General features: G+C 50.4%; 9 protein-coding genes across 9 annotated transcripts; 4 read left to right on the top strand and 5 right to left on the bottom strand.

Moving 5' to 3' along the window:
* Positions 1-82: 82 nt before the first annotated feature.
* Positions 83-3,146, bottom strand: PV06_10972 (uncharacterized protein). Its single transcript, XM_016412574.1, has one exon. It carries the CDS (start codon positions 2,474-2,476, stop codon positions 758-760), a length of 1,719 nt encoding a protein of 572 aa, XP_016257073.1. The 5' UTR covers positions 2,477-3,146; the 3' UTR covers positions 83-757.
* Positions 3,147-4,991: 1,845 nt separating this feature from the next.
* On the bottom strand, positions 4,992-6,767 carry PV06_10971 (uncharacterized protein). Its single transcript, XM_016412573.1, has one exon. It carries the CDS (start codon positions 6,501-6,503, stop codon positions 5,742-5,744), a length of 762 nt encoding a protein of 253 aa, XP_016257072.1. The 5' UTR covers positions 6,504-6,767; the 3' UTR covers positions 4,992-5,741.
* PV06_10970 (uncharacterized protein) lies at positions 5,620-8,161 on the top strand. The gene has a single exon (XM_016412572.1). The coding sequence runs from the start codon at positions 7,272-7,274 to the stop codon at positions 7,785-7,787; it is 516 nt and encodes a 171-aa protein (XP_016257071.1). The 5' UTR covers positions 5,620-7,271; the 3' UTR covers positions 7,788-8,161.
* PV06_10969 (uncharacterized protein) lies at positions 8,084-10,180 on the bottom strand. The gene is made up of 7 exons (XM_016412571.1): positions 9,648-10,180; positions 9,578-9,597; positions 9,485-9,521; positions 9,365-9,432; positions 8,919-9,310; positions 8,798-8,865; positions 8,084-8,722 (listed from the first exon to the last, which is right to left on the bottom strand). The coding sequence occupies exons 1-7, from the start codon at positions 9,772-9,774 to the stop codon at positions 8,397-8,399; spliced, it is 1,038 nt and encodes a 345-aa protein (XP_016257070.1). The 5' UTR covers positions 9,775-10,180; the 3' UTR covers positions 8,084-8,396.
* Positions 10,181-11,868: 1,688 nt separating this feature from the next.
* Positions 11,869-12,929, top strand: PV06_10968 (uncharacterized protein; the record flags this gene model as incomplete). Its single annotated transcript, XM_016412570.1, has 2 exons — positions 11,869-12,620; positions 12,679-12,929. The coding sequence occupies 2 exons, from the start codon at positions 11,869-11,871 to the stop codon at positions 12,881-12,883; spliced, it is 957 nt and encodes a 318-aa protein (XP_016257069.1). The 3' UTR covers positions 12,884-12,929.
* A 2,134-nt stretch (positions 12,930-15,063) lies between these two features.
* On the bottom strand, positions 15,064-16,022 carry PV06_10967 (uncharacterized protein). Its single transcript, XM_016412569.1, has 2 exons — positions 15,578-16,022; positions 15,064-15,434 (listed from the first exon to the last, which is right to left on the bottom strand). The coding sequence occupies exons 1-2, from the start codon at positions 15,961-15,963 to the stop codon at positions 15,125-15,127; spliced, it is 696 nt and encodes a 231-aa protein (XP_016257068.1). The 5' UTR covers positions 15,964-16,022; the 3' UTR covers positions 15,064-15,124.
* A 113-nt stretch (positions 16,023-16,135) lies between these two features.
* On the bottom strand, positions 16,136-18,556 carry PV06_10966 (uncharacterized protein). The gene is made up of 3 exons (XM_016412568.1): positions 17,530-18,556; positions 17,321-17,458; positions 16,136-17,275 (listed from the first exon to the last, which is right to left on the bottom strand). Exons 1-3 carry the CDS (start codon positions 18,399-18,401, stop codon positions 16,291-16,293), a joined length of 1,995 nt encoding a protein of 664 aa, XP_016257067.1. The 5' UTR covers positions 18,402-18,556; the 3' UTR covers positions 16,136-16,290.
* A 597-nt stretch (positions 18,557-19,153) lies between these two features.
* Positions 19,154-20,412, top strand: PV06_10965 (uncharacterized protein). The gene has a single exon (XM_016412567.1). The coding sequence runs from the start codon at positions 19,201-19,203 to the stop codon at positions 20,359-20,361; it is 1,161 nt and encodes a 386-aa protein (XP_016257066.1). The 5' UTR covers positions 19,154-19,200; the 3' UTR covers positions 20,362-20,412.
* Positions 20,413-20,902: 490 nt separating this feature from the next.
* PV06_10964 (uncharacterized protein) lies at positions 20,903-22,062 on the top strand (the record flags this gene model as incomplete). Its single annotated transcript, XM_016412566.1, has 2 exons — positions 20,903-21,572; positions 21,721-22,062. The coding sequence occupies exons 1-2, from the start codon at positions 20,961-20,963 to the stop codon at positions 22,060-22,062; spliced, it is 954 nt and encodes a 317-aa protein (XP_016257065.1). The 5' UTR covers positions 20,903-20,960.
* Between the last annotated feature and the right edge of the window lie 588 nt (positions 22,063-22,650).

Genomic DNA, 22,650 nt, shown 5'->3' with positions numbered 1-22,650 from the left:
ACTAGATTAAAAAAACAAGGATAATGTATGTGTTATTATCATTATTATTATCAAAGAGCATAACTTTCAAGATTATATAATAGACATCAAAAGGTTGAATTAATCCAAAGGACCAAAAATTATCATGTAATTACTTTGTTATCTCCCGAGGAACCTCTGTGTTCAGGAACAGAGAGGCTCAACTCGATTCAATCGTAACAGAGAAAAGAAGAGAAGAGTAACCCCAAGTACTTGTACTCGTACTACATCAAGTCGTCCATCTCATTTCCCCCGTCCCTATTTGTGCCATCCCTCCGACGACATGATAGCCAAAAAAAAGGTGACCTATTCCCAATTCCATCCATGGTAAAATTCTATGCTTGATACCGTTTACTCAAAAAAAAACCTCAACCCAAGAGGGGAGAAAACCAAAGAAACACCAACCCGGACAATGAGAGACCGAAAAACAAAAAAAAGTGTGTGCGCCGGTGACCCCAATGCTCAGTTGACCAAGAATGCCTGCTGCAAGACTTTGAGGGTATCATTCTTTTCGTTCGGATTCGACAAGACAAGACCGCCTCCTCCACCCTAAATAACATCCTAGGTAATCAAGGAGAAGGAAAGAGAGAAGAAAATAGAAAGAGAAAGGAACTGAGAAAAACATCGTCTCTCGTGGCGTCGATCGTAAAGCGCGATTAGTGAAGTTGAGTGTATGTATATGCGTAGCGGTAGGAAGGGTATCGTATGGGAGTGGGAATTTTGGTTTTTTTCGAATTGTTCAAGGTTGCACGGTGGAGGCTACACCCTGAGCAGTGTCCTCGACTGGACCGCTGTGGGCATCACTCGATTCATCCGTGACTCGTAGTGCATAACGAGGAGGTTCGGTGCTGAGTTCGTCATTCGTAAAACCAACGTACTGTCTCGGTGTCGAGGGTCCTTCGCCAGAGTCAGTCCTGCTGCCTGCAAGGCGAGGACGCATAGGGAGACCTGAGCTGGAAGGTCGAGAGATCGAAGTGTCGGTACCCATGGTTTCGAGATCTTCATACTCCAGGGCAGGTCCATTGTAGTCTTCGATAATGGCTCCGCCCCAGGCACCGTCGTTCTTGTCGGCGCTCCCGTATCCGGGTGGGCTCTCGGGGACATCTTCGTAGACAGGAGGCATCTCCTCGTCCCAGCTGATGCCCATTCCAGCTCGTTCTGTGACGACGAGAGCGAATTGCATCCTAAGCACGCGCGCAGCGCCGGTGGGAGTGATCAGTTGGCTGTTCTTGCTGGGGCAGAATTCCTCCGCCACGATCAGCTCAATGACCAGGTTGTGTTTGACTTCGATGCCGGCAGGGGACTCGACGTCGCAGACGGCTTTGAATTTGGAGTTGCTGGCGAGGGAGGCTTCGAATTCCACGTTGATCTCTCCTCCGATGGTGTCGAAATCGCTCTTCCAGCCCGTCTTCATTTCGTCGGTGCCCAGGATCCTCGTCTCGGTATGCAAGATGGACTTTCCCTCGCTGACTTTGTGAGCATGCTTCGCGCAAGGCGTCGAGATGACTTTGCTGTGCTCCTCGACCCTCCACGAGAGTTTCCTCAACCGCCACCGGGTTTGACTGTCGCCCTTCTTCTCCACAACCCCGCTCAAGGACATGGAGACGGGGAACGTGCCAATGGGGTGGACGATGGGTGGTAGTTGTACACGACCCGTGAGGTTTGTAGGTGGGAAGATTCGAATGCTGGACTTGTCGGGACCTGGTTGGATAGCTCGCTGGATGGTCAAAGGGTGGTTGTAGAGGATCTTTTCGCCGGTGGATGTGAGGGCGGTGGCATGGAGAGAGTACTGTATCGAGCCCAGTGGTGCATTTGTCGTCGCAGGGAGGTGACCGGGAAAGAGGAACGAATAGGGAAACTGATTGTCTTGACCTGCATAGAAGGTCTTGGGTTCAGACAGGAAGGTCCAAGTCTTGAGTTCGTCGACCTTGTCGCTGCACTCTTTGCATTCTTTGCCTACAGGCTTCTTGCTGGAGATGCGGGCTTTGAGGACCATGGTGAAACTGTTCAAGCGTACCTCGCCAGCTGGATCTTCAACCAGGAATTTCAGTCGTCCAGACAAGAGCGCTCCTGTCGAAGTACTGACATTGCCGTACAGTACCAGAGGAGGCGACTCAATGATCATGTCGAAACGGCCGGGCTGATGAGCGGTAATGCGAGGGGATAATTGTGCGACCCGATCTTTGGATTTGCTGGAGTGGCGCATGTTGAGCGAGAGACGCTTTGGTTCTCTGGAATTGCGGTCTTTGGAGTCATCTCGCTTCTTGTCCTTTTTGTGTAATAATGAATCCATCGAGAACGACGGTCGTCGCTGGTTGATGTGGAGGGATGGCTCTAGATGATTTGCGGTTAATTTGCGTTGCAAGGCGAGAACAACGTCGTTGACGGTGGTGGTGGTGGGTTGACGAGGAGAAGTAGTCGCGGTACCTTGATGCACAGTGCGACGTGGACCTCGCATGGTGGTTGATGTACGGTGGTGACGACGAGAGCAGCCACCCCGAAATTATTGGCTGCGGGTTGTAATAAGGATGACGCGGGGCGCAGGCGAAAATGACCGTAGGATGAACACAGGTAGGATTTTCCGATGAGGAATGTATTTAGCGCGTTCGCCAATGCGCCCAACGATGAGCTCAGGGGGGTTGAAGGGGGTTGTTTGAGTGCGGCGAAGCGGGGAGCAGAAAGTGTCGCCTGGTCGCCTAGAGAGCCTAGGAAATTTTCAATCCGGCGGTCCAACCACAGGCGGCAATGGGTGGCGGCTCGCTAGGCCGGTGGGCGCAAAGTCTCTTTGTGTGATGGCACCTGATCGATCGCAATTCTCACTTTGGGTCGCCAATATCCGCGGGGTATGAGTATAGGCGCACGAGATTTGAGAGTGACGTGTAGAGACTTTGGAAGGGCCTTTGAAGAGCGAACTAGGCGGTGGTGGTGGCGTCTGTCGCGTGTGTATGGAAAGGACACAAGTTTTATCGTCGATTTCAAGTTGTCGTGGAGGTACGAGGTCGAAAGGAAGTCGACCGACGACGACGACGAGCGTATGGAAGTTGTTGATGAGCAAAATAAAAGGATACAAAGTGTCATGATTATGGAGTCTTGTTGGGCCAGTCTACCCTATATACAATACTCCGTACGGGAGTATGTTTCGGCGTGGTTCTTGCGTGATGGCCCTGACACGCACGGTGTGAATAATAGAAACTCGATCTAGGCATGGTCAGGCTTGCTAGAGGAGAGTCCGGGCCCTTGTACGACGGACAAGACATCCTGTATAGTACTGTACGGAGTAACACAAGGATACAATCACCTCATCTCAGCTAACCACGCGAACCGGATAATGAACACATTATTCGTGACGAGTAGTTTGCAGCCCAACATCACCGAAACATACTCCGTATTATTACGAAACAACTATGCAGGTGGTTTTTCCGCATTCGCCATTCAATCGAGACCCAAAACCAGACACATGTGAATTCTGTCTGAATCAGTCCAGCACATCCCAACCCTGTATAGTATGTAGTATTCAACGAGTGGTGGCGTTGTGAGTTACGTGTGGTGAGTGAGTACAACCAGGAACGGATCGTGGCTCCGAGAGACATCAGCCATTGACTCGTACAGCCGCCTTGCTATTGTTGGAGGAGCCCTAGTCGAGTCAAAGGGCGAAATGGAACTACATACTGTACCTACGCGTTGCATGTTTACCAAGTAGTTTATAGTACAGACCGTAGTAGGTAAGGTAGCAAGGTAAGCATCTCGCTTGCCGGATTGGATTGATGCCAAAGAGTCTGAACAGCTGACTCTTTCTAGTTGGCATCAGCAGACTCTGCACATGTCAATTGAGCATCCGCCCTCCCGTTTTCCAGGTACGCAGAGGCCAATTGATTCATTGTCCCTACGGGTAACGCCCAACGTGCTTTCAAGGACATGGCCTAATCAATCGCCTAACCACCGTTAGCGGCGATGCGCATAGGCCAGCTGCACCCAATAAAGCAGTTTTACAGTACTCGTACATGGTTAAGACACTCACTAAGACCATTGGCGCCCGCACCCCGCAAAATATTTTCCCTTGATTGAATTTTTTTTTGGCCCTGTCCATCCTGCATCACCGATTTTCCCGGCTACGATTGTATATCCTTTTGTCGATCACGATGACTGCAAAGAGTTCATTAGAAATGGTCCGCGGAGACAACGTCAGAGTCAACACATCATCATCATCATCGACACAACACAATCGATCGATAAACCCAATCGCACTACAATTTCTCCCCAACAAGACACTAAAATTGTCGTATGGTATCTGAATAGACTTTGCATAGTACGAGTAAATAATGCCTCTGCCAAAAACAGGGTGACATCCTGACTCATTATTGTCTTGTACAGTTTTCCCTGATGCTCGCGATGACCTTCTCAACTGTGTGTGTACGGGTACAGTACGGTACCGAGTAATAGGGCCAGGGAGGGGAGTACCCGTTACAAAGTCCCCATCCCGGTCTTGTACATAACATGATTCTGCCCGTGGTCCTCAATCTCTGGCTACACACGCCCTGCAACAGAAAAACCCACCCGAACTTGTTACCTGTCGTGAGAAAATTTTTCCCAAACGTGATACAAAGAATACGTGCCACTGGTCGGGCCGTACGCGCCCTCTACTACTTTGCTCCATCGACCCGTTACTGTCATTACTCGATAATTATTCGAGAAGATCCACCAGCCTTTTCTTGATTTCGCGTTGCCAACGTGAACCTTACGAGCCTCGTACCACTTCCGGGAGAAAATTTTTTTATCGGGATGCGGATGGTGGCATGTTTTGATTTCTCCTGTTTGCGGCAAGCCCCATCCCCCCTCCCTCCCTATACTTCACCCTTCCGGACCCTAAAAATATAATGAGGACACCGGGGAGAGAGAGAGACCTGGTGAGCGTCGGTCTTCTCCGAACATACACCAAAAGTACGCGCACAGTCAGCACAGCAGCACTGTATTGTAGGTGGGTTCGCAAGATTCCATCATTCTAGGTACGGAGCTGCGCATTGCGCAACTCAGGGGCTTGGTGTACAATAGTAATACTGCTCGCGTTGCACCGAGTACACGCACACCGTGTCACCTGTCTCGCAGAATGATACTCTGTCAGTTTCTGTACCTCAATGTCGGGTTTCCCCGAAATGGGAATGCCAGCCGCCGCGGTGTTTTGGTTATGGAGTACCCTGTTCTTCCCAGATGAAAGCCTGGGCTCTGCTAAACCTGCTCAAGTCGTTCCTCTTCGCGTCGTACAACAAAGTATCCTGAGCTCCTCCTGCTGTATGACTCCCACTTCCCCCAAACCATACGAGTCATTGGTAAATTTCTCCCTTTCCCAATCCGTGCGCCCGACTATCGGAGAATCTATACGATATTTCTCAGCGCCTCCGTACATCTCCTGCCTTGTCCGGTTGTCTCCAATCCCTACCAGGATATCCGACCATGTCCGGGCTGGCCTTTATCAACAAGTGGAAACTCCGTACTTGTCACTCCGTATTCGTACAATCAAGTCGATTTTCCATCGCTTGACCCGGAACTCGGCATCAGCATCACCTGATGGGGAGGGGGAGGACAGACTCCATGCCACACCTCACCCGGAAGTAGTCCAACTTTTGAACCATTAACAAGACAACGGTCACTCAAACACCCATCAATATCAGGCAACCCCAGACTTGTCCCTTTTCAGACACGGAGGAAGGTAAGTCAACCGAAGGGCTTTAGAATATTCCATACTCGTTCCACCAAGCGTACATGGCCGGTCCAGCCACGCCGGCCAAGGCACCCAGTAATCCAAGCTCCAACACGGTCCAGACCCAAATGGTGCCTACACTCGGTGCGTCCTTCATCACGGCGTAGTAGCCCTTGTCGTTGGTCAGGGCGACGAGGTAGCAACCCGCTACGTTGGCGACGAGGACGTAGATGACCTGTCGTAACCTGAGTATCCCTTGCTGCACGCTCGGCGGCGTGGCCTGTCCAAGTGACTTTGGAAAAAGCAGGCCGTGAAACAGTGCGATGACAACGGTGAGTGTGGGGAACGCCGTGAAGATCGTCCGTGCGAAAATGGGCGGGAATTCTAGTTCTTGGGCGTACTGGTGGACGGTCAGGACGTCGAGCGTGAAGTGGACGGCCGAGAGGGACATGGCGAGGAGGATCGTGTCGAGCCACGGAGTCTCTGATCTTGCATCTTCATCATCATCAGACGTGGTGAGGAATGTCGCCGACGGCGTGTTCGGGTCAGGTTGGATCTGACCGTCTTGACCGATCTTGACTTGGACAATGTTCTTGGGATCAATGGGTCGGCCGCCCGATCGACCAGTGAGTTTGGCTTGACGCTCAGCGGCGATCTCGAAGAGTGTTTTGGTGTTTGCTCCCGCATCTGGTGCAGTGCGGTCCGGTCGTGCGAGAGGGATGTCATCTGCTGATGCTATCGACGGGTGGCCATCTGTCGAAGCTTTGTTTCGACGTTGTTTGCGGTTCATGGTTCCTCGTTGCGTCGTTCAAACACAATATAGTCCAAGCAATCATCCAAGCTTCCTCGAGACGGTAAAGTTTCTCGACGTTGATTGACCCTGACGTCGCCAGCGTGTCAAGGCATACGAAACGGTGTGTTCGACCATCAAACGAGAAATGTCCACGTGTTTGTAGATTTCTGGGGCTGACACAGGATTTTTAAACGATTTGAACCGGGCCTATATGGCAAGATATTGATGCCGTCGCAGAAGCTGTAGACGTGCAAATATACCGGTCCATCTATACGGAATATCACAAAAACAACAGTTGTCGAAGAGCTTGTTCAGGAGTCTTACCCGCCAAGAATATGCACAGCCTTACGCAGCCTCATTAAACCAGCCTTGCGCCGAAGAGTCCTGTTTACCTACCTAGAGCCTCGTCCCCGAGCCTTGGTTAGGCATTTGTTTAGCCGAGGTCCGACAACTACAGTACTGTAGACACCTACCCCGGATCGCCGACAACGTTCTGTAATGTTGTAACATTCATCCTTCACATCGACACCCTCGCTACTCACACAACATTGATAAAAACGAAACAAAAGAATCCAAACCTTTGGGCAGTTCATTGCTAGTCGAAAGCCACAAGGTAGCAGCGCCAGCAAAGTTTTGTCAATATCTCAATCTCATATCGTCAACAAAGTCACCACAATTCAGGACATCACCATCTGGCTCATCGTCCAAGTCCAATCTCTACGGACCTTCCAAGATCACACAATCAAGAAGAAAAGAAAATAGGCGATGCCACCACCGGAAGAAAAAAACCAACTCGGTCTGGACCTGGCGTCCAAACGACTCCGCCGTCGTCGCGACTACAACTACCACCTGGATTTCCGACTCCGGTGGAACGACAACGACGTTTTTGGACACATGAACAACCCTTACTACGGGGTTTTGATAGACAGCATCGTGAACCAGTACATGATCGAGGAGTGCGGGTACAAGGTGAACCGGGACGTGCAGGCCGGGATCATCGCCAACACCTACTGCGACTATTTCGGGTCGGTGTCTTACCCCGACGTGGTCGAGTGTGGGTTACGCGTCGTCAAGTTGGGCAAGGCGAGCGTCATGTACGAGGTCGGCATCTTTCGAAAAGGTGACGACGACGTCAAAGCCGTCGGGGGTTCGACACACGTCTTTGTGAATCAACACGACGGTCAACTGGGGAAACCCGACAAAAAAGGAATGCCGAGTCACATGAGAAGGGGCTATGAGAGGTTACTACGGAACAACGACAAAAAGGGGGCCAAGTTATGAAAGAACAGAAAGTTCGTGAGATGGCGGATCGAATGAAACCACTCACACGGATATTGGGGCCGTCTCATTTCATCTCAAAATCGTACGCGATCCGTCGTCGTGGGGTTGAACAATTCGAGACATTGGGGGATGACGCCGTGCAGGCAGACTAAATATGCAGACAAGCAAGCTCCCAAACCTTTGATCGATGCCTGAGACCGGTGCCAACTAGTAAGTGTTGGGCGATACGGAAAGAATATTCGTTAGTGTCTGGTTTCATCTTCCCACCTGGGCTTGACAACACAGATAGTACCTTGGGCATGTAACTTCACGGCCATCAATGGGATGCTGAAAGAAAACTAGAATTACACACTAGATTTTGAGATAGCTTTTCATCCACGTCAATTTTCCTCATATCCCTCCTCATATCGCTCATACTCCTCATGTCTTTCATATCCTTCATAACCTCGTTCATCGCGGACTTACTTTCACTTTCCCGGTCAATACATACACTCTGGCCAGTCATTCTTGGCTCGAATCATCTCTGTCAGATCATATATTTGTTCACTTCTCCATGATCCAAGAAAAAGACATTCCAAAATGAGATGGCCAACACTGCGGCGAGGGATATCAAACCGGTGATGTCACCGTAGTGGCAGTATTGGCGTTGGATGGCACTTGGTGCAGCTCCAAGTGGACATCCCCATCCTTGTTGTCAGAGGCTGCTGTGGGCGAAGGCATACTGCTGGGGCGTGTGTATAAGTTTCGATGTTCGGTGTCCTGCGTCACCATGGTGAAGGACGTCGGTGGCCATGGCTTGTGCCGGATTGACCCGTATGACTTTCTGATGCTGTCAACCGCACGGATTGTCTTCTGCTTGACAGCGCCGGCACATGCTACGCAGATCCCCAAGTGATTTTCGACCGCCGCCCAGAGAAAAATGAGTGCATAGTTTTCTGTGCACGACAAGTGTCAGCCGTCTTGTGGCGATCGACGATTTGAAACAAAACGCAACTCATGGATGTGCTTACCGGAGAAATTGTTCGACTTGTCCAGCTCATGGACGGCTATGAGACGCAATATGCTTGCCAGCACAACGCTGTTGACGGCATTAGCAATTTGTATGTCAGAAAGCATACCGGATCCACTCACACTCCACCGACGGCAAACAGTGTGTAGATCCCCCATCGGTGTCCTCTCAACATATCGACATTCCGTAGCAGAAAGACCGGTAGCATGTACATCACAGTGTCATTCACAACCATAAAGGCTGCGTTGAAGTAGAAGTATGCCATCAGATTGACACAGTGTGCGTCATCCTCTGGGGGTGGATCTCGAGCTCTTGTCCAAACATGGCTCAATGGTATACATTGCAGCAGGATTACGAGGATGGAGCTGATTCCGAACCCGAAGGCAACGAGCTGCATAAAGTGGATGATCCATCTTTGAGTGCGAGTTCGTGCCAGTGCATAGTAGAATGTAAGCCAAGCGTGCTTGACGAACATGTTGCAGAGGAAGTAGGGAGGGAGGACCGCGATAAGGAGCTGAGTCTGATCAGCGCCGGTACAGGACAACGTAAAATGGTATTCAGGCTGCACCTTCTGTAGCTTCTCCCGTCTCCCAAACTCTTCTCGAGAAATCGAAGCTCCGAGGCCGTGAGCAGCGGCTGTGATACGTTAGCTAAAGGTCGAAGGACAAGTTGTAAGCATGAAACTAACCTGCACAGACCAATCCTGTCATTATCATGGCAAAGACCTGCAGTATTCGGTAAGTATCGTGTTTGTCGTAGTGCACGGATGTCCTGTTCGTACCGCACTTGTCACAAGAAACCCTAATGGTTGTCAGTCGTTGCAACCAGAGGTGAGCTGCTTTCCTACTTACACTTGCTTGCGTCTAGCCGGCCAGCAGTCGTCAATTGTCTCTCCAACTGTACCGATATCGACACTAGGGTCGACAGGGAGAGGACAATGCTTGTGCCCATTAGGATTGCATCAGTAGATTCCAACATTTTGAAAGGTTGTCTTGAGGTGCACAAATCCAGAGTCGAGAAGGTTGAGGAGCCTTCCTACAGGTGTCACTTGTCGATATATACATTGGCAACTCCGTTACACCTTGTCCGGCCCTTCAGTACCAGGATGTTGGCACTCATTGCGTTGGCTGGACTCAAGTCCGGGGAGAGGGTTCGCCACTTCGGATGCACAGGATTCAATAAAGATACTCACTTTACCAGATATGTCGACGGGCGACCTGTCAATTGTGGTGCTATCAAGGAGCAGTCTCAGCCAAGGCATGATTCGATCAGCAAATGGAGGGCAAAAACTGACAGGTGGCTTGCAGGGCGATTCGCGAGGCCTCGCCTAGGGAACGGAGGGTCGACGTTATGCCGTCTGTCTGCTCGGGAGTCAGACTCTGCCATAAACATGTGGAGAGAAGCTATATTTCGAGACCCTCTCGATACAGGCCTGCACAACACCTTTTCGAGCCATGGCTGTTGTTGTTGTTGTGTGTGCGCTAATCTCGTTCAGCTGAGATGCATCAATGTGTGACGTGAACTAATCTTAGCAGATTCTGGGCAACGTAATGAGGTCGAAAAGGCTGCATCTGTAGAACTGGGCGATCGCAAGGTCTCTCATGCAATAATGGACATGGTACAGTAGATCGCGAAAACATAATGTTGGGTTTGATCTTGTCACTGGAAGGAACCTACAGTAGTTGGATAACGAGCCGTTGTCAAATATGCAGCTAACTGCTGGGCTGGATGCAACCCCCATCCGATCTCGTAGGCTCTGTTCCCTAACGAATCAATCAGGCTGTGCAAGCATTCGTAGTGACATGGACCTCGCAGTAGGTTCTGCGGATGGTCAGCTCCGATGTCTGTAATGGAGGTTTCTTGACCAGGGTCAGGGCCCTAATGTCAGGTTCCAAGCCTATCCCAGGACTCGGCAAGATGCAAGACGGCGATCCGAAGTAGTGTCATTACTAGGTACTTAGCGACTTCGGATCGAAGGTGCAGTGTCGTGTCAGTTGATAACACATAGTATGGTAATGGATTGTTGTCTTAGAGAAGCATCTGGCAGGGATATCCCAGATGAGAGAAATTTCGTGATCGCAGGCGGCACGACGTGTTCGAAGGAGATTGAAGTGAGGGGCAACTGAACAATAGGGCATCCATTCAGCCCCCAACAACACAGGGGTAGTGATTCAATAGTCTGTCTGATGGAGGGTAGCAAGTTATCATTGCAGACAAGACAAGTTTCTCAGTTTATGATGGTTTACCTAGGTAGGTAGAGAGGAAGATGGATTTGACATTGTTTTGGTTGGAAGGAAAACATCAACTGTTCTTCGCATCGTCCCGGTGCCTTTTGCCTCCCCAGACAGAGAGGGACGTCCCGGCCGCCGCCACCCGATCTCACTAAGCCCAAGTCAACTTCTTTCTTCCCATGCACAGAACAAGAAGGCTGGGGAGTTAATTACAGGGAGGGTTCGCTCCTCGAGATATTGCCAACTACGTAGGTATGCTGTGGACAGTCAAGATTCTCTAGGGACGAATGACTTGTACCTGCTGCCTATCGCTCCCTCCAACCTCTCGTTCAACCTCAGATGCACGAGCCTATGCTGTCGAAAAAGACGCTTCAGTAGGTATCCAACCATCTTCTTATCTCTTTCCACATCGAGTGAAGCTTGCCATACAGTATCTGTTCGATTTCATTGTTCTGGATCAACAAGGTCGCATCGACACCGGCAGATGTTCGGCGTATGTTGAGAACAATATTAAGGAGCAGAGCCTTGTTCAACAACAATACTAAGACCGAGCTTTGTCCTTGACATTTCCCTCGTCCTTTTTGGACCATGTCTGTTGGCGGCAATCTCGATACAATGCTTTGCTCTTCTCTCGAAAGCGTCTTGTACTCTCCATCAAGGACGTGTTTCGACGATGATCCGCTTGCCGTCTTCGGAGGGACAAAGGTCTTCTTTCTTGGATGACTTGGTCAAAGTTCTCCAGGGAGGTCTATATCTCGCCGATAATGCTTCGGTGTTCTCTTGACCATACATAATTGCTACGAGCAAGACCTGCTTACATAGTCACTCACGTCAACTAACAATGGTAGCTATCAAAACTTCAGTACTCCTCTGGGCTACAGTAGCCACCCTCACTTTGGCATATCCTGGTCAAGAGCAAGGATGGCAAGGCTCTGGAGGAGACAGCATGAAGCACAGCGGTGAATACCAAGGTGGAAACTCTGGTGGAAGTGGCCACGGTGGCCAAGAATACGGAGGCGGTAATCAAGGTGGACAGGGTCACGGTGGTCGAGGATATGACGCTCAGGGATGGAAAGATAATCATGGCCCTCAAAGTGGTGGCGCAGGCCAAGGTCAGGGCATGCAGGACCATGGTGATCATAGTCGAGGTAACAACAAAGGCAACCGCGCTCGAGATGAAGATTTCGCGCACGAGCATGCAAACCTTGGAGACTGGGTTAAACAAGGGTTCGGCCATGGTGATCAGGGGCGCACAGGAGGATCTGATGGCCAGGGCAATCACCCTCGGGACTACCATCCCAGTGGACACGAGAGCCAAAATGAGCACGGTGGAGAAGGCTTGGGTCACACTGGAGAGCACCAGGGCCAAGGTTTCGGTAATGGCAACCATCCTCGAGATTTCCAACCCGGTGAACACGGAGAGCAGCACAATCGGCATGGTCAAGACCACGGAGACCACGGGAATCACGAACATGGTTTCCCTCATCACCTCCGTACTCGTGCCACCGAGCTCGGTGTGTACGAGTGTAGCCATCAAAACTGGGTCATGCCTTGCAAGTGGACTCCTCTGAAGGACGGACAATGCTACAATAGGTCAATACTCCCTTCGACCCCTATATTGTCAGGGGAACTTTGCTGACTCAAGTCACAGGATGTACGATTCCAACGGATCGATGGGTCCCGACAAGGGCTTCACTTGCGCCGTTTATGAACAAAAGGACTGCAACGACAAGGGCTGGGTCACTGCTCCAGGTTGGAAGTACCCTGGAACCCCCAACTATCACACGTCTCAGTTCTTGGAAGATTATGGTATGTTGGGGAACGGTATAATCAGTATCAAGTGCAAGAAGAGCTAGGGACTTGTAGCTTGATGGAGCCGAGAGAGCATGAGTTGCCGTGGACGCATGGTAACTTTTGAGATGAAGATAGTCCTGGGTTTTGACTTCTTGCATGCCGACCAAGAGCTTGACCTGGGCCTATGCTAGAAAGTACAAGTCTACTGCTGATTACTATCCTCGCTTCCACTTCGTAACCGTCCTTGTACTCGTAACATCGTTCTTGGGTCTGCAAGCAAGGCTAGCCACCTACCGCAACCGCAAGGCCGGAACTTTTTTGTACCTCCAGTACAATTACGAGCCGCCACCCAAACTCCCAAGGATCTCCGGATGACGTAGTTAGAGAAACGATCCCCCCGACATCATCGATCTCGCCGGCGACGCCTCCTCCTCCTCCTCCCCCTTCCACCCATGGCCACCGACGCTACTTCGTCCTCCGGTAACAATTTCAAGTTCTTATAAACCACTCATCTTACGGGATCATCCGTCATCGGGTCAGATGGCCCCAAGTCTATTCGAGCCCCTTAGCAAGAAAACAGGTTTCGCATCTACGTTGGTGATGCTTGATTGGCAAGAAGTTTCTTCTCACCTCCTGTAAAGCCAACGGGAGAGTTGTCAACGCTTGCATCGTTCAACTGTTTTTGACTCGCGTAGATCGTTTGCGGCTTCCTACTCGACCATCTGAGAGAGCTGCGGTTCGTGATAGTCCCGTGGCTGCCGGGAACACACCCTCTTTTCATGCACCATGACATCGTCTTTTCAGACTGTAAAGGACAGAATGGGGGAAGGAACAATCCCATGTAAAATCAAAAAGCCCAAGGTATATCTCGGATTCTGAGAATTGCATATATATAATCCTAGTCCTTTGACCGGATCAACATTTCCAATTCTCCATCGTTATCCACTGTCCCAAATATCCTTTGATACCTTTGGCCTTGCAGACTTCAATTGAGCCTCTGAAAACAAAACACAGCATCACTACTATTACTACCACTCCAAGTACCTCTTGCAAACATGAATGCCATCAGGTATGTGTATCACATGAACACCTTGAAGAGAGGCATCATCTTTGTGCTCTACCAACCCAGAAACGGACAAGACCAAAATGTCCACTAACACGTCCGATGATCAGAAATACCGGAAATTGGATCTCCCACAAGACCCAAGGAGGTGCTCACGCTGCCAGCAAGGAGACGAACAAGCAGTAAGTCTTTTGTCACCAGGCACAGCATATACCATGTCGCCGCCGCGAGACCGAAAGACTTTGAGAACTGACCTCGTCAACTGTCGCAGGATCGCAAAGGACCCAAATGTCCGTTCCTCCACACGACTCCGAGCTGCTGGCGATGCCATCAAGGACAAGATCCACGAATCTTCCCACAAGCGCGCGGCCGACGTCGACAAACATGCTGCCAAGCACAATTACTAGATGGACGAGCGAGCACCGATGCCAGCCAACCGTCACAATCACCTCTTCCTCCTTTGACCGTTGACGGTAATGAGCATTTCAGTCGTCAACTCCCAAAAGCTGCAACAGAGGAGGATGTCGATGATGATGGACAAGAAAGACACCTTTAGGTAATTTCTTTCCTGTGGGTGATTTCGACATGACGATGAACTGGTTGTTGTGATAAAGGGGCCCGCCGTTATGAAGATGAAGGAGTTCCTGCTGTTGTTGCTGTTGTGATAACCCTGTACTATTAGTTTCATGAGTATGATGAAGTGAATGATGAATAGTTTTCCTTCCTATTCAAGATCCATACCAGCTTCCCGGATATCTGTGCTATAGTAGAATGTCTGCTTAAAGGTGGAGGACACTCACCGGATCAATCAATACCACGAAATTCATGTACAGTCATGATGCATCGCGTTATGGTTCCAACGACGGGAGCTTTGGGTGTACCTGCTTCGGGTGGTGATCGTTTCAATACACCCATATCTACTGACGTGAACAAGCCAGCATGAGCAATAGGTCAACGGAGACAGCGTCAGCAATGAAAAACGCCGGCATCGTTTTGTGGTTTGCATGTTCATCTTTTTTTTCTTCTCTCTTTCCTTGTAGGCTATTGGATAGCTTCCCTATATACAATCCACTGCATGCGTGCACTTCACAGGCATAAACAGGGCCACACGTTTCAACGCTCTTCACAGTACTGTGTACTTCCCGTGTGTGTGTGTGTGTGAGAGAGAGAGATCGTCTCCCCCCCCCCCATCCCCGATCTTCCTTTGGCTCTTTCTTTTTTCCCCAAGCTTATTATTCATTTATTTGGTCTTGATGTGTTTCAACGGGCCCGGCTCGTGGACAAAGTTGTTGGCGTAGGCCTTTGGTACGAACCGTCTCTCGTTGGGCTCTTGGACGTACCACTCGTAGCCTTGTTTCTCGGCGAAGGAGACGGCGTCGTCTCTGGACTTGAAGTTGAGTTTGGTCCCCTGCATGAAATCCCCCGAGGACTGCCAACCCATCAACGGATTCTCCCACCGGTGACCTTTGGGCAAAGGGTCCCAGTCCATCCGCCAGGCGTGACCACCCCACGTCCCGGATTGTGTGGCAGGTCGGACCGGTTTGTAGATCCTAGAAGAACAAGAAAAAAGAGCTCATTATTAGCACTTCGACATCTCAACTCGGGTCCAAATCCTTGAGGTGTGTTTTGTTTTTCCCTCAAAGCAGGGTTCGGGGGAGGGTTTTCGGAGTCTTTTTTGGGGGGGGGGGCATACCTGACCGTCCTGGCTTGTAGGTCGACTGGAGCTCCTGAGAGTACGGCCGCGGGTGTGGTCTCGCCAGGTTCGCTGCCGTTCATGACTCGCTTCGGGACTGGGGAGTAGGTGGACGTTCCGTGGTCTATGGTGGCGGTGTAGTCTGGCTGGTGGTCCGGGTGGTATCCTTCGACGGCGACACCACCTTCGGGCTGACGGGCGACCTCGACCATGGAGGCTTGGTCCTCGGTCATCTGCATCGCCTGGACGTCCGGGATAGCTTTAGGGTCGGGTTCACCCAGTCGCCGTTGCGGCGTCGATGATAGCCATCTCGTCGACGATCGCGGAATCTGTGTGGTGCACGCTCGTGAGAGCCGGAGGGAGCTCTGCGAGCGTAAAAAAGACATGGCTCGGTGGTGCGTTGGAACGGGGAGCGAAGAGCAAATGCACGAGCAGTCATTCGAAGGTCGAGCGCAGTCTGCGGTCCTTGGGGGCATCTGGACGCCAAGTTCTAGCTATGCGGCTTATCCTTGATTGGGGAGCACTGTGGTGCCGCTATTGCGTGAGCTTCAATTGCGCGGCTACCTATTGGGCAATTGTCCCGTATCCAAGTCGAAGCTCTACTAAAGCAGCCTGCTGCCAAACCTCGGTCCGTATCAAAAGCCCAGATTCCTTCTCTCAGGTACTAATGGTCAATCTACACATCTCGTGCCGTTGATCCCGAACGTAGTTAATCAAGTTTCCGGCCAGTGGAAGTCCGCCGTATTTAAAATCTCCTCAGGAATGCTGTATGCACTATATTCGAACGGAGAGCTCTCATTCTGAAAGAGGCCGAAGGAATTCAGGAAAGTTTGTTGGTCACCGAATAATGTCTGATACATCTCTTCCGGAGCTTGCTGCGGCGGTGGTATCGGAATATCTGACAGTTGACCACTTTGTTGGAACAAAAACTCGGGCACAGCGCTCAGTTGATGCGACTCGCCATGGTCCAGCATCGGTTGGCGAGCCGACTGGATCTTCTGGTAAAATTGACGTAGGACCTGCTCCCCTGCTTCTGCCAATGGGCTGAGGTCTTTTGTAGCAGAGAGCCTCCCGATCGCCAGGAGTATTGCCTGTCGGATGCGACGGCCCTCGGCAGGATCTTGTGGAGGGAGATCTATCATGATGCCGCAAAGGAATACAGATGTTTCGATGATGGAGAGTGTAGTCGCCCATTGCTTTACTTGCGGGTGAGGAATAAGATCAAAGATGGAGTGTTGAAGGTCCAAGCCGTCGAGAGCAGCTGTTAAAGCCGCTGAGTGGCTGGTAGAGTGGCTTCCGATAAAAGGACGATGCAGGGCAATGATGACAGCATCGACTGTATTCAACAAGGTCAGGCGTAGGTGACTTCGTCGTAGCATTTGTGGAGTAGTGGCTGTTCTCTGACCATGTTCTTGTAGTGAGAGCAATATCATTTCTCGCAGTGACGATAGTTGTCCATGGACCTCTGCTACTTTGAGGTAGTTCGAAGCAAATATCCCATTTGCCGAGAAAGATCGTATATCGTGAATTTGATGTGCCAGATTCAAGAAAAGCATACCTACTACATCTTGAAAGCCATTATCTGGAGACGGCATTGACCCGGCGATATCTTGAGTGCGCTTCCATGCTGTAGGTGCCGGAGTCGAAATGTCTTCTCTATGCATCAACCTTGGGCGACCGAGTAAGAAAGACCCAATACTGAGCATGATTTAGCAGAGTACTGGCGTCAATAAGTGTACATACCTGTCATATGTAAAGAGGGTGTTAAAGGCCTTTTTACTTTGCTCCAAATCGTATGAGCTCCTTAGACCCATATCCCGATCGTGCTCTGATGGTACAATATCCTGAGGAAGTCGATGGAGTCCTAGTTCTTGAGCTTGCCTACCAGAATACATGAGTAAGAATATTTGTTCCCGGCACACTGTTGCCGTCAAGATTATCAAAAGCCTTACCTGACAGCATTGGCTAGGCTATGCCAGGCTTCCTTACCTCGACCTGAGTCTTTCAACCAGGAACACGCCACGAGGTCGTGCTCTACTGAGCACAAAGTTGGGCGTTGTCTTCCGAGGATAAACATCAACCTATTACCGAAGAGGGAGAATGTTTTCGACAAACGAGCGCAGTCATAATTATCTTTGAGGCCCAAATTTCTGGCAGGACCATGCTGAGGTGTCAAATGGAGCATAACATTGGCCAGGACCTGGAATAACAAGGCGGGTAAGTAGAGAAGTTCGCTTCGCGAATGGTCCGATTTGTCCTTCAGATGTTCTTCCAGTGGGACATTTAACCAATCGTTGTATAACGTCCTCAGACGGTATTCGTCAATTGGCACGGAAGCCCAGAAGATTTCCGTCAAGAAGCAGTCGATGAGCGCATGAACTATGGTAGGTTGAGGCAACTTCGATACCAAGTGTCGATACTCGTCGTGAAAGCCTTGCAAATCCATCGGCGTAAGCCTTGTTATAGACTGATGATGTCGCTGAACACTTTCATCATTCAATCGAAGATAAGTGCTGCTGGCCGAAGTCGCAGAATAGCCAGCTCGCTCGACTAATCCCTGTGCTATCGGTATCTGACTGGCAGTATCAATATCCGAGTATGCTTCCAGGCGGTCAACTCGTGTCTGAGGTGTTGGAGTGGATTGCGACGAGCTCACATCGTCGGCGAAGTAACACGTTTCTGGGGCCTTTCGAGTACAACACTGGATGCAAGGCTTCACTCGGTTGCATTTCAATTTTCTCCGGTAGCATTCTAAGCAGACGGTGATTGGTCTTCGCCGGTTTGGGAAGGTAGAGATGAAATCTTGCTGATTGACCTGGGCCATCTTCAAAAGGTGGAGGCTGAGAAAGTCGGCGGTAGTCGGCTTCAATTCCAAGCCTAAAGTAAGATCAATGACGTGAGTGAAGATAATAGCCTTGTAAATTATGTCTTTGTCCGGGCTCAGCGACTGACTTAGAAGGAGCTGAGCGCTACATGAATCGTATCTTCGAAGGGTATAGAAATATGGAGCAAGAACGACCAAGGCAAGGCAGGCCTGGCTTTTCCGTTGACCAGGACTATGACGAACAGACCAACTAGCCGTACATCGCAACCATCCACTGTTGGTCAATCGGACTTCTTTCAGTCTGGGTCAATGCGCGACTTCGGTATGATCAACGTTGACCCATCGGCTGATGCACAAACTTGAGGCAGCCAAAGATGTTTTCGCAGAATTAAGGCCTCCGCATCGAGTTATCGCCTCCTTCGCAAGACATCTAATAACTGAGAAGGGTGGCCTTTTTCCGAAGGCCTTCAACGATTGGATACAAGGCTAAGTCCCTTATGGTAACGAGCGGGTATCGACCCCCAATGTCGGCCGTGCTAAAAACGCCACCTCGGCCGAAGAGCTCCACTCTCGTCCGTGAAGCCAGAGTCAGGCTGGACTTCATCTTCAAAGCATGGAGTGGCCGCAATCCAAGGGGCCGTCATCATGGAGATTGATGCTATATCCGTGAGTTGCAAGTCCTATAAAATGGAAGTCCTTTCAGAGACCAGCAAAACGATACAACCAACCCAAGATCTTTCTTGAAGTTTCGACCTCATATCGCCTTTACACGCTGTGTTAAACGTCCAAGCAAGTCACCATGGCTACCACAGAAACCAAACCGCTCCTTTCACGCTACCGTCTGTTGTCACCCTCTGCCGCAGTATTCGTATCCCCAATCTGCCTTGGCAGTATGAACTTCGGAACGAACTACAAGGCAATGATGGGTGAGTGTTCCAAGGAGACCACCTTTGAAATTCTCGACCATTATTTTGGCGAGGGCGGCAATTTTATCGATACTGCGAACTCGTATCACGCCGGACAAACAGAGGAGTGGTTGGGTGAATGGATGGCGGCTCGCGGCAACCGTGACCAAATAGTCCTCGCCACCAAATATACTGGCGTCCATCGACCTGCAGACCAGAGCATCAAAGTCCGTCCCAACTATGGCGGCAATGGGATGAAATCCCTCCGGCTCACAGTAGAAGACTCTCTCAAAAGCCTGCAGACCAGTTACATCGACATCCTCTACGTTCATTGGTGGAATTTCACGGCATCCATCCCCGAGGTCATGCAAGGTCTCAATGACCTTGTGGCGTCCGGCAAAGTACTCTATCTCGGAATCTCCGACAGTCCAGCCTGGCTCGTCACCAAAGCCAATCAATACGCCCGAGACCATGGCTTGCGTCAATTTGTCGTCTATCAAGGTGCTTGGAACGCAGCAATGCGGGATTTCGAGCGCGACATCATCCCGATGTGCCGCGAGGAAGGAATGGGTATGTGCCCCTATGGTGTTCTCAACTCTGGAAGATTTCAGACCGAGGCTACATACAAGGAGCGTGAAAAGAACAACCCGGGACGCAACCAAGCCACTATTTCTTCGCGGGACAAGGCTGTTGCTGGAGTTCTCGAAAAGATTGCCAACTCGAAGAAGGTCACACTTGGCAATGTGGCTCTGGCGTACATTCTGCAAAAGGCACCATATGTGTATCCCATCGTCGGGGGCAGGAAGCTGGAACATATCAAAGACAACATCAGCAGCCTGTCCACGACTCTCACGGCAGATGAAATTGATCAGATCGAGAAGGCTTACGATTTTGATCCAGGCTTCCCACACACATTCTTGAGTGGTACTCTCATCGATGGAGCTGACGCACCTCAACGTGGCGCTTCTCATCCCAGTGAAATTCGTTGGACACACTTTCAAGGGACTTTTGACTGGGTGGACTATCCCAAGGCCATTCCACTTGGAAATGTGTGAATTGTGGCAGACTTGTGTCACTGTGATCAGAGAAGTATCAGGGCATTATCTCATTGATACGTTCCTTTGTGAAATGTCCAAGGGCAGGTCAGATATATTGAACATTTGGTAATATTAAAACAGCTCCAACGATTAGAGCCTTGCTCCAGAAACTGTCTATTGCATTTTGATCCGGTATTCTTCTCGAGTGTTGACGCTGTGTACTCTCGTTGTTCTCCAAGTCATGAGTCGGTCGAGTTGCGTGGTGGTTTGACGTTGCGGATTGCTTGATTACTGGACTTGTCTACTTCAAATACAACCACCATTCAAACCTCGATGAACAAATGCATGTCCAAAACTTTTGTAGTAGAGACAACAATGCTCAAGAAATACTTCTCTTTTATGCGATATTAAGGATGCGACTGTACTACTCTCATGGCTCCGTAATTGGCTTACCTAGCATTCGGCCGGTCATGCCATGACTCACAAGCAAAGCGACGGGGTTTATATCCAACTACCACCAGATCTCGCCCATTCATTTTCTTTTGCCCATTGATATATTCAAAACACATCTGCCTTCTTACTTATATAGGTACCTTGGAGTGACCAAAAAATCAACCATGCCGACGACACTCTCCTTTGTCACTCTCGACGTCTTCACCACCACTCGGTACACGGGTAACCCTCTGGCCATCATCAAAGTCCCGTCGTCCACCACACTCACTCAGTCCCAGAAACAGCGCATCGCTCGAGAATTCAACCTGTCCGAATCGGTCTTTTTGCACGAACAAACCGACTCGGACAAATCGGACTCATCCGCCCGCATCGACATCTTCACCTCCCACGCCGAGGTCCCTTTCGCCGGCCACCCTACGGTCGGCACCGCCAACTACGTGCTCCGCATTTTGCGCGACGATGACCCCCTCAAAGGCAACGTCAAAGCGCTTCAGGCCAAGGCAGGTCGGTTCGGAATCACTCTCGACGAGAGCGTCTCGGGTACGCGGATCGCCGTGGCGCACAACGTCCACGTCCACTCTTCCCCGTTCGCCGGGCAGTCTTACGCCGCGTACCCCGTCGTGAGCATCGTCAAGGGTATGACTTTCATTCTCGCCCAGCTCCCGGACCTGGACGCCCTGGAGAACCAGAGTCGCAATCTCGTAGGGACGGAGAACACGTACACGTCTCAAAACTCCCTGGATGAGGACTGGAGGACCGGCATCGTGTGTACTTATGTGAGTTTGTCCTTTCTCGTCACGTAAATCATCAGATCTCACGTCTCTCCAAACATCGATTCCAACACCCCCCCGTTTCCCTCGACGTACGGGGTCAAACATTGGGGGAAAACGACATTACTAACCTGACACCTTTCCACGTTCCAAGTTCTACGTCGACCTCGGTCCTTCTTCCGGTTCTGGTTCTGACTCCAAGACGCGTCACCTTCGAACCCGAATGTTCGGGTCTCGAGAGGACCCTGCCACTGGCAGCGCGGCCAGCGCCCTCTCGAGCTACCTCTCTCTCCAAACCGGCACGCCGGGTCGGTACAAGTATCGCTTCACCCAGGGGGTGGAAATGGGCCAGAGGAGTGAGATATCAGTCGAGGTATCCACCACCACATCTACTCGTTCCGAGGCCGACAGCACCGGCGTCGGCATCGGTGAAGTCTTGCTAGGTGGAAGTGCAGTTTTGAACATGCAAGGGACACTCGAGGTTCCTGAGCCTTGAGATTTCCGAATCATGAGTGAATCGTGCAGTCCTTTGACGTCTTGGACAGTGAACATTGAACACTGGACGGATCTGACGAGTCGTCAATGTGTCTTGCCCTTTTATTGCTATGGTGCTACATTTTCCTTTATAGTTTGCTCTTTTCGTTTGGAGGTTCATGAGCGTTCTCAACGGGTCAAAAATGACATACGACAATAATGTCAAACAGCGAGGGTCGGTATAAAAAGATGGGTCAGGTGTTTCCTTTTGAGAAATTGGATCTACCATTTTTCCAAAACGACAAAAGGAAAAACGAGGGCATGTATTATAAGCAGTTCAACTCTGCCGGCTTCCTAACACCTGGACTTTTTATACGTTGAATATAAATAAACCACACAGATACAACATGAGGAAACTCCCTATTGATGTCCATAACCCGAACCATTATGATCATGACTGTTGGCAACGGTGGTTGATATACCAACGACTAATACTAACACTAGTTTACTGGAAACTCTGGGAACAGTAGGGCTCAAATTTTCCACAAACTAGCGTACGAGTTGTAAATGGATTCAATACTATTGTTGACCGTTTGCTCTGATCAATTAC

The sequence above is a fragment of the Exophiala oligosperma genome, assembly GCF_000835515.1.
Source record: "Exophiala oligosperma strain CBS 72588 unplaced genomic scaffold supercont1.17, whole genome shotgun sequence".
Classification (NCBI taxonomy): Eukaryota; Fungi; Ascomycota; class Eurotiomycetes; order Chaetothyriales; family Herpotrichiellaceae; genus Exophiala; species Exophiala oligosperma.
This window is presented reverse-complemented; position numbering and strand designations above follow the sequence as displayed.

Excerpts from the sequence above, each read along its gene's own strand:
- PV06_10966 (XM_016412568.1), bottom strand. The coding sequence starts at position 18,401 with ATGGCCCAGGTCAATCAGCAAGATTTCATCTCTACCTTCCCAAACCGG. Across the intron at positions 17,459-17,529 it reads AGCCTAGCCAATGCTGTCAG|GCAAGCTCAAGAACTAGGAC; the intron begins GTAAGGCTTTTG and ends GTATTCTGGTAG. Across the intron at positions 17,276-17,320 it reads ACCCTCTTTACATATGACAG|TATTGGGTCTTTCTTACTCG; the intron begins GTATGTACACTT and ends AATCATGCTCAG.
- PV06_10972 (XM_016412574.1), bottom strand. The coding sequence starts at position 2,476 with ATGCGAGGTCCACGTCGCACTGTGCATCAAGGTACCGCGACTACTTCT.
- PV06_10965 (XM_016412567.1), top strand. The coding sequence starts at position 19,201 with ATGGCTACCACAGAAACCAAACCGCTCCTTTCACGCTACCGTCTGTTG.
- PV06_10971 (XM_016412573.1), bottom strand. The coding sequence starts at position 6,503 with ATGAACCGCAAACAACGTCGAAACAAAGCTTCGACAGATGGCCACCCG.
- PV06_10967 (XM_016412569.1), bottom strand. The coding sequence starts at position 15,963 with ATGTCTTTTTTACGCTCGCAGAGCTCCCTCCGGCTCTCACGAGCGTGC. Across the intron at positions 15,435-15,577 it reads CTACAAGCCAGGACGGTCAG|GATCTACAAACCGGTCCGAC; the intron begins GTATGCCCCCCC and ends TTGTTCTTCTAG.
- PV06_10969 (XM_016412571.1), bottom strand. The coding sequence starts at position 9,774 with ATGTTGGAATCTACTGATGCAATCCTAATGGGCACAAGCATTGTCCTC. Across the intron at positions 9,522-9,577 it reads GGTTTCTTGTGACAAGTGCG|GTCTTTGCCATGATAATGAC; the intron begins GTACGAACAGGA and ends CGAATACTGCAG. Across the intron at positions 8,866-8,918 it reads CTGTTTGCCGTCGGTGGAGT|CGTTGTGCTGGCAAGCATAT; the intron begins GTGAGTGGATCC and ends TGCCGTCAACAG.
- PV06_10970 (XM_016412572.1), top strand. The coding sequence starts at position 7,272 with ATGCCACCACCGGAAGAAAAAAACCAACTCGGTCTGGACCTGGCGTCC.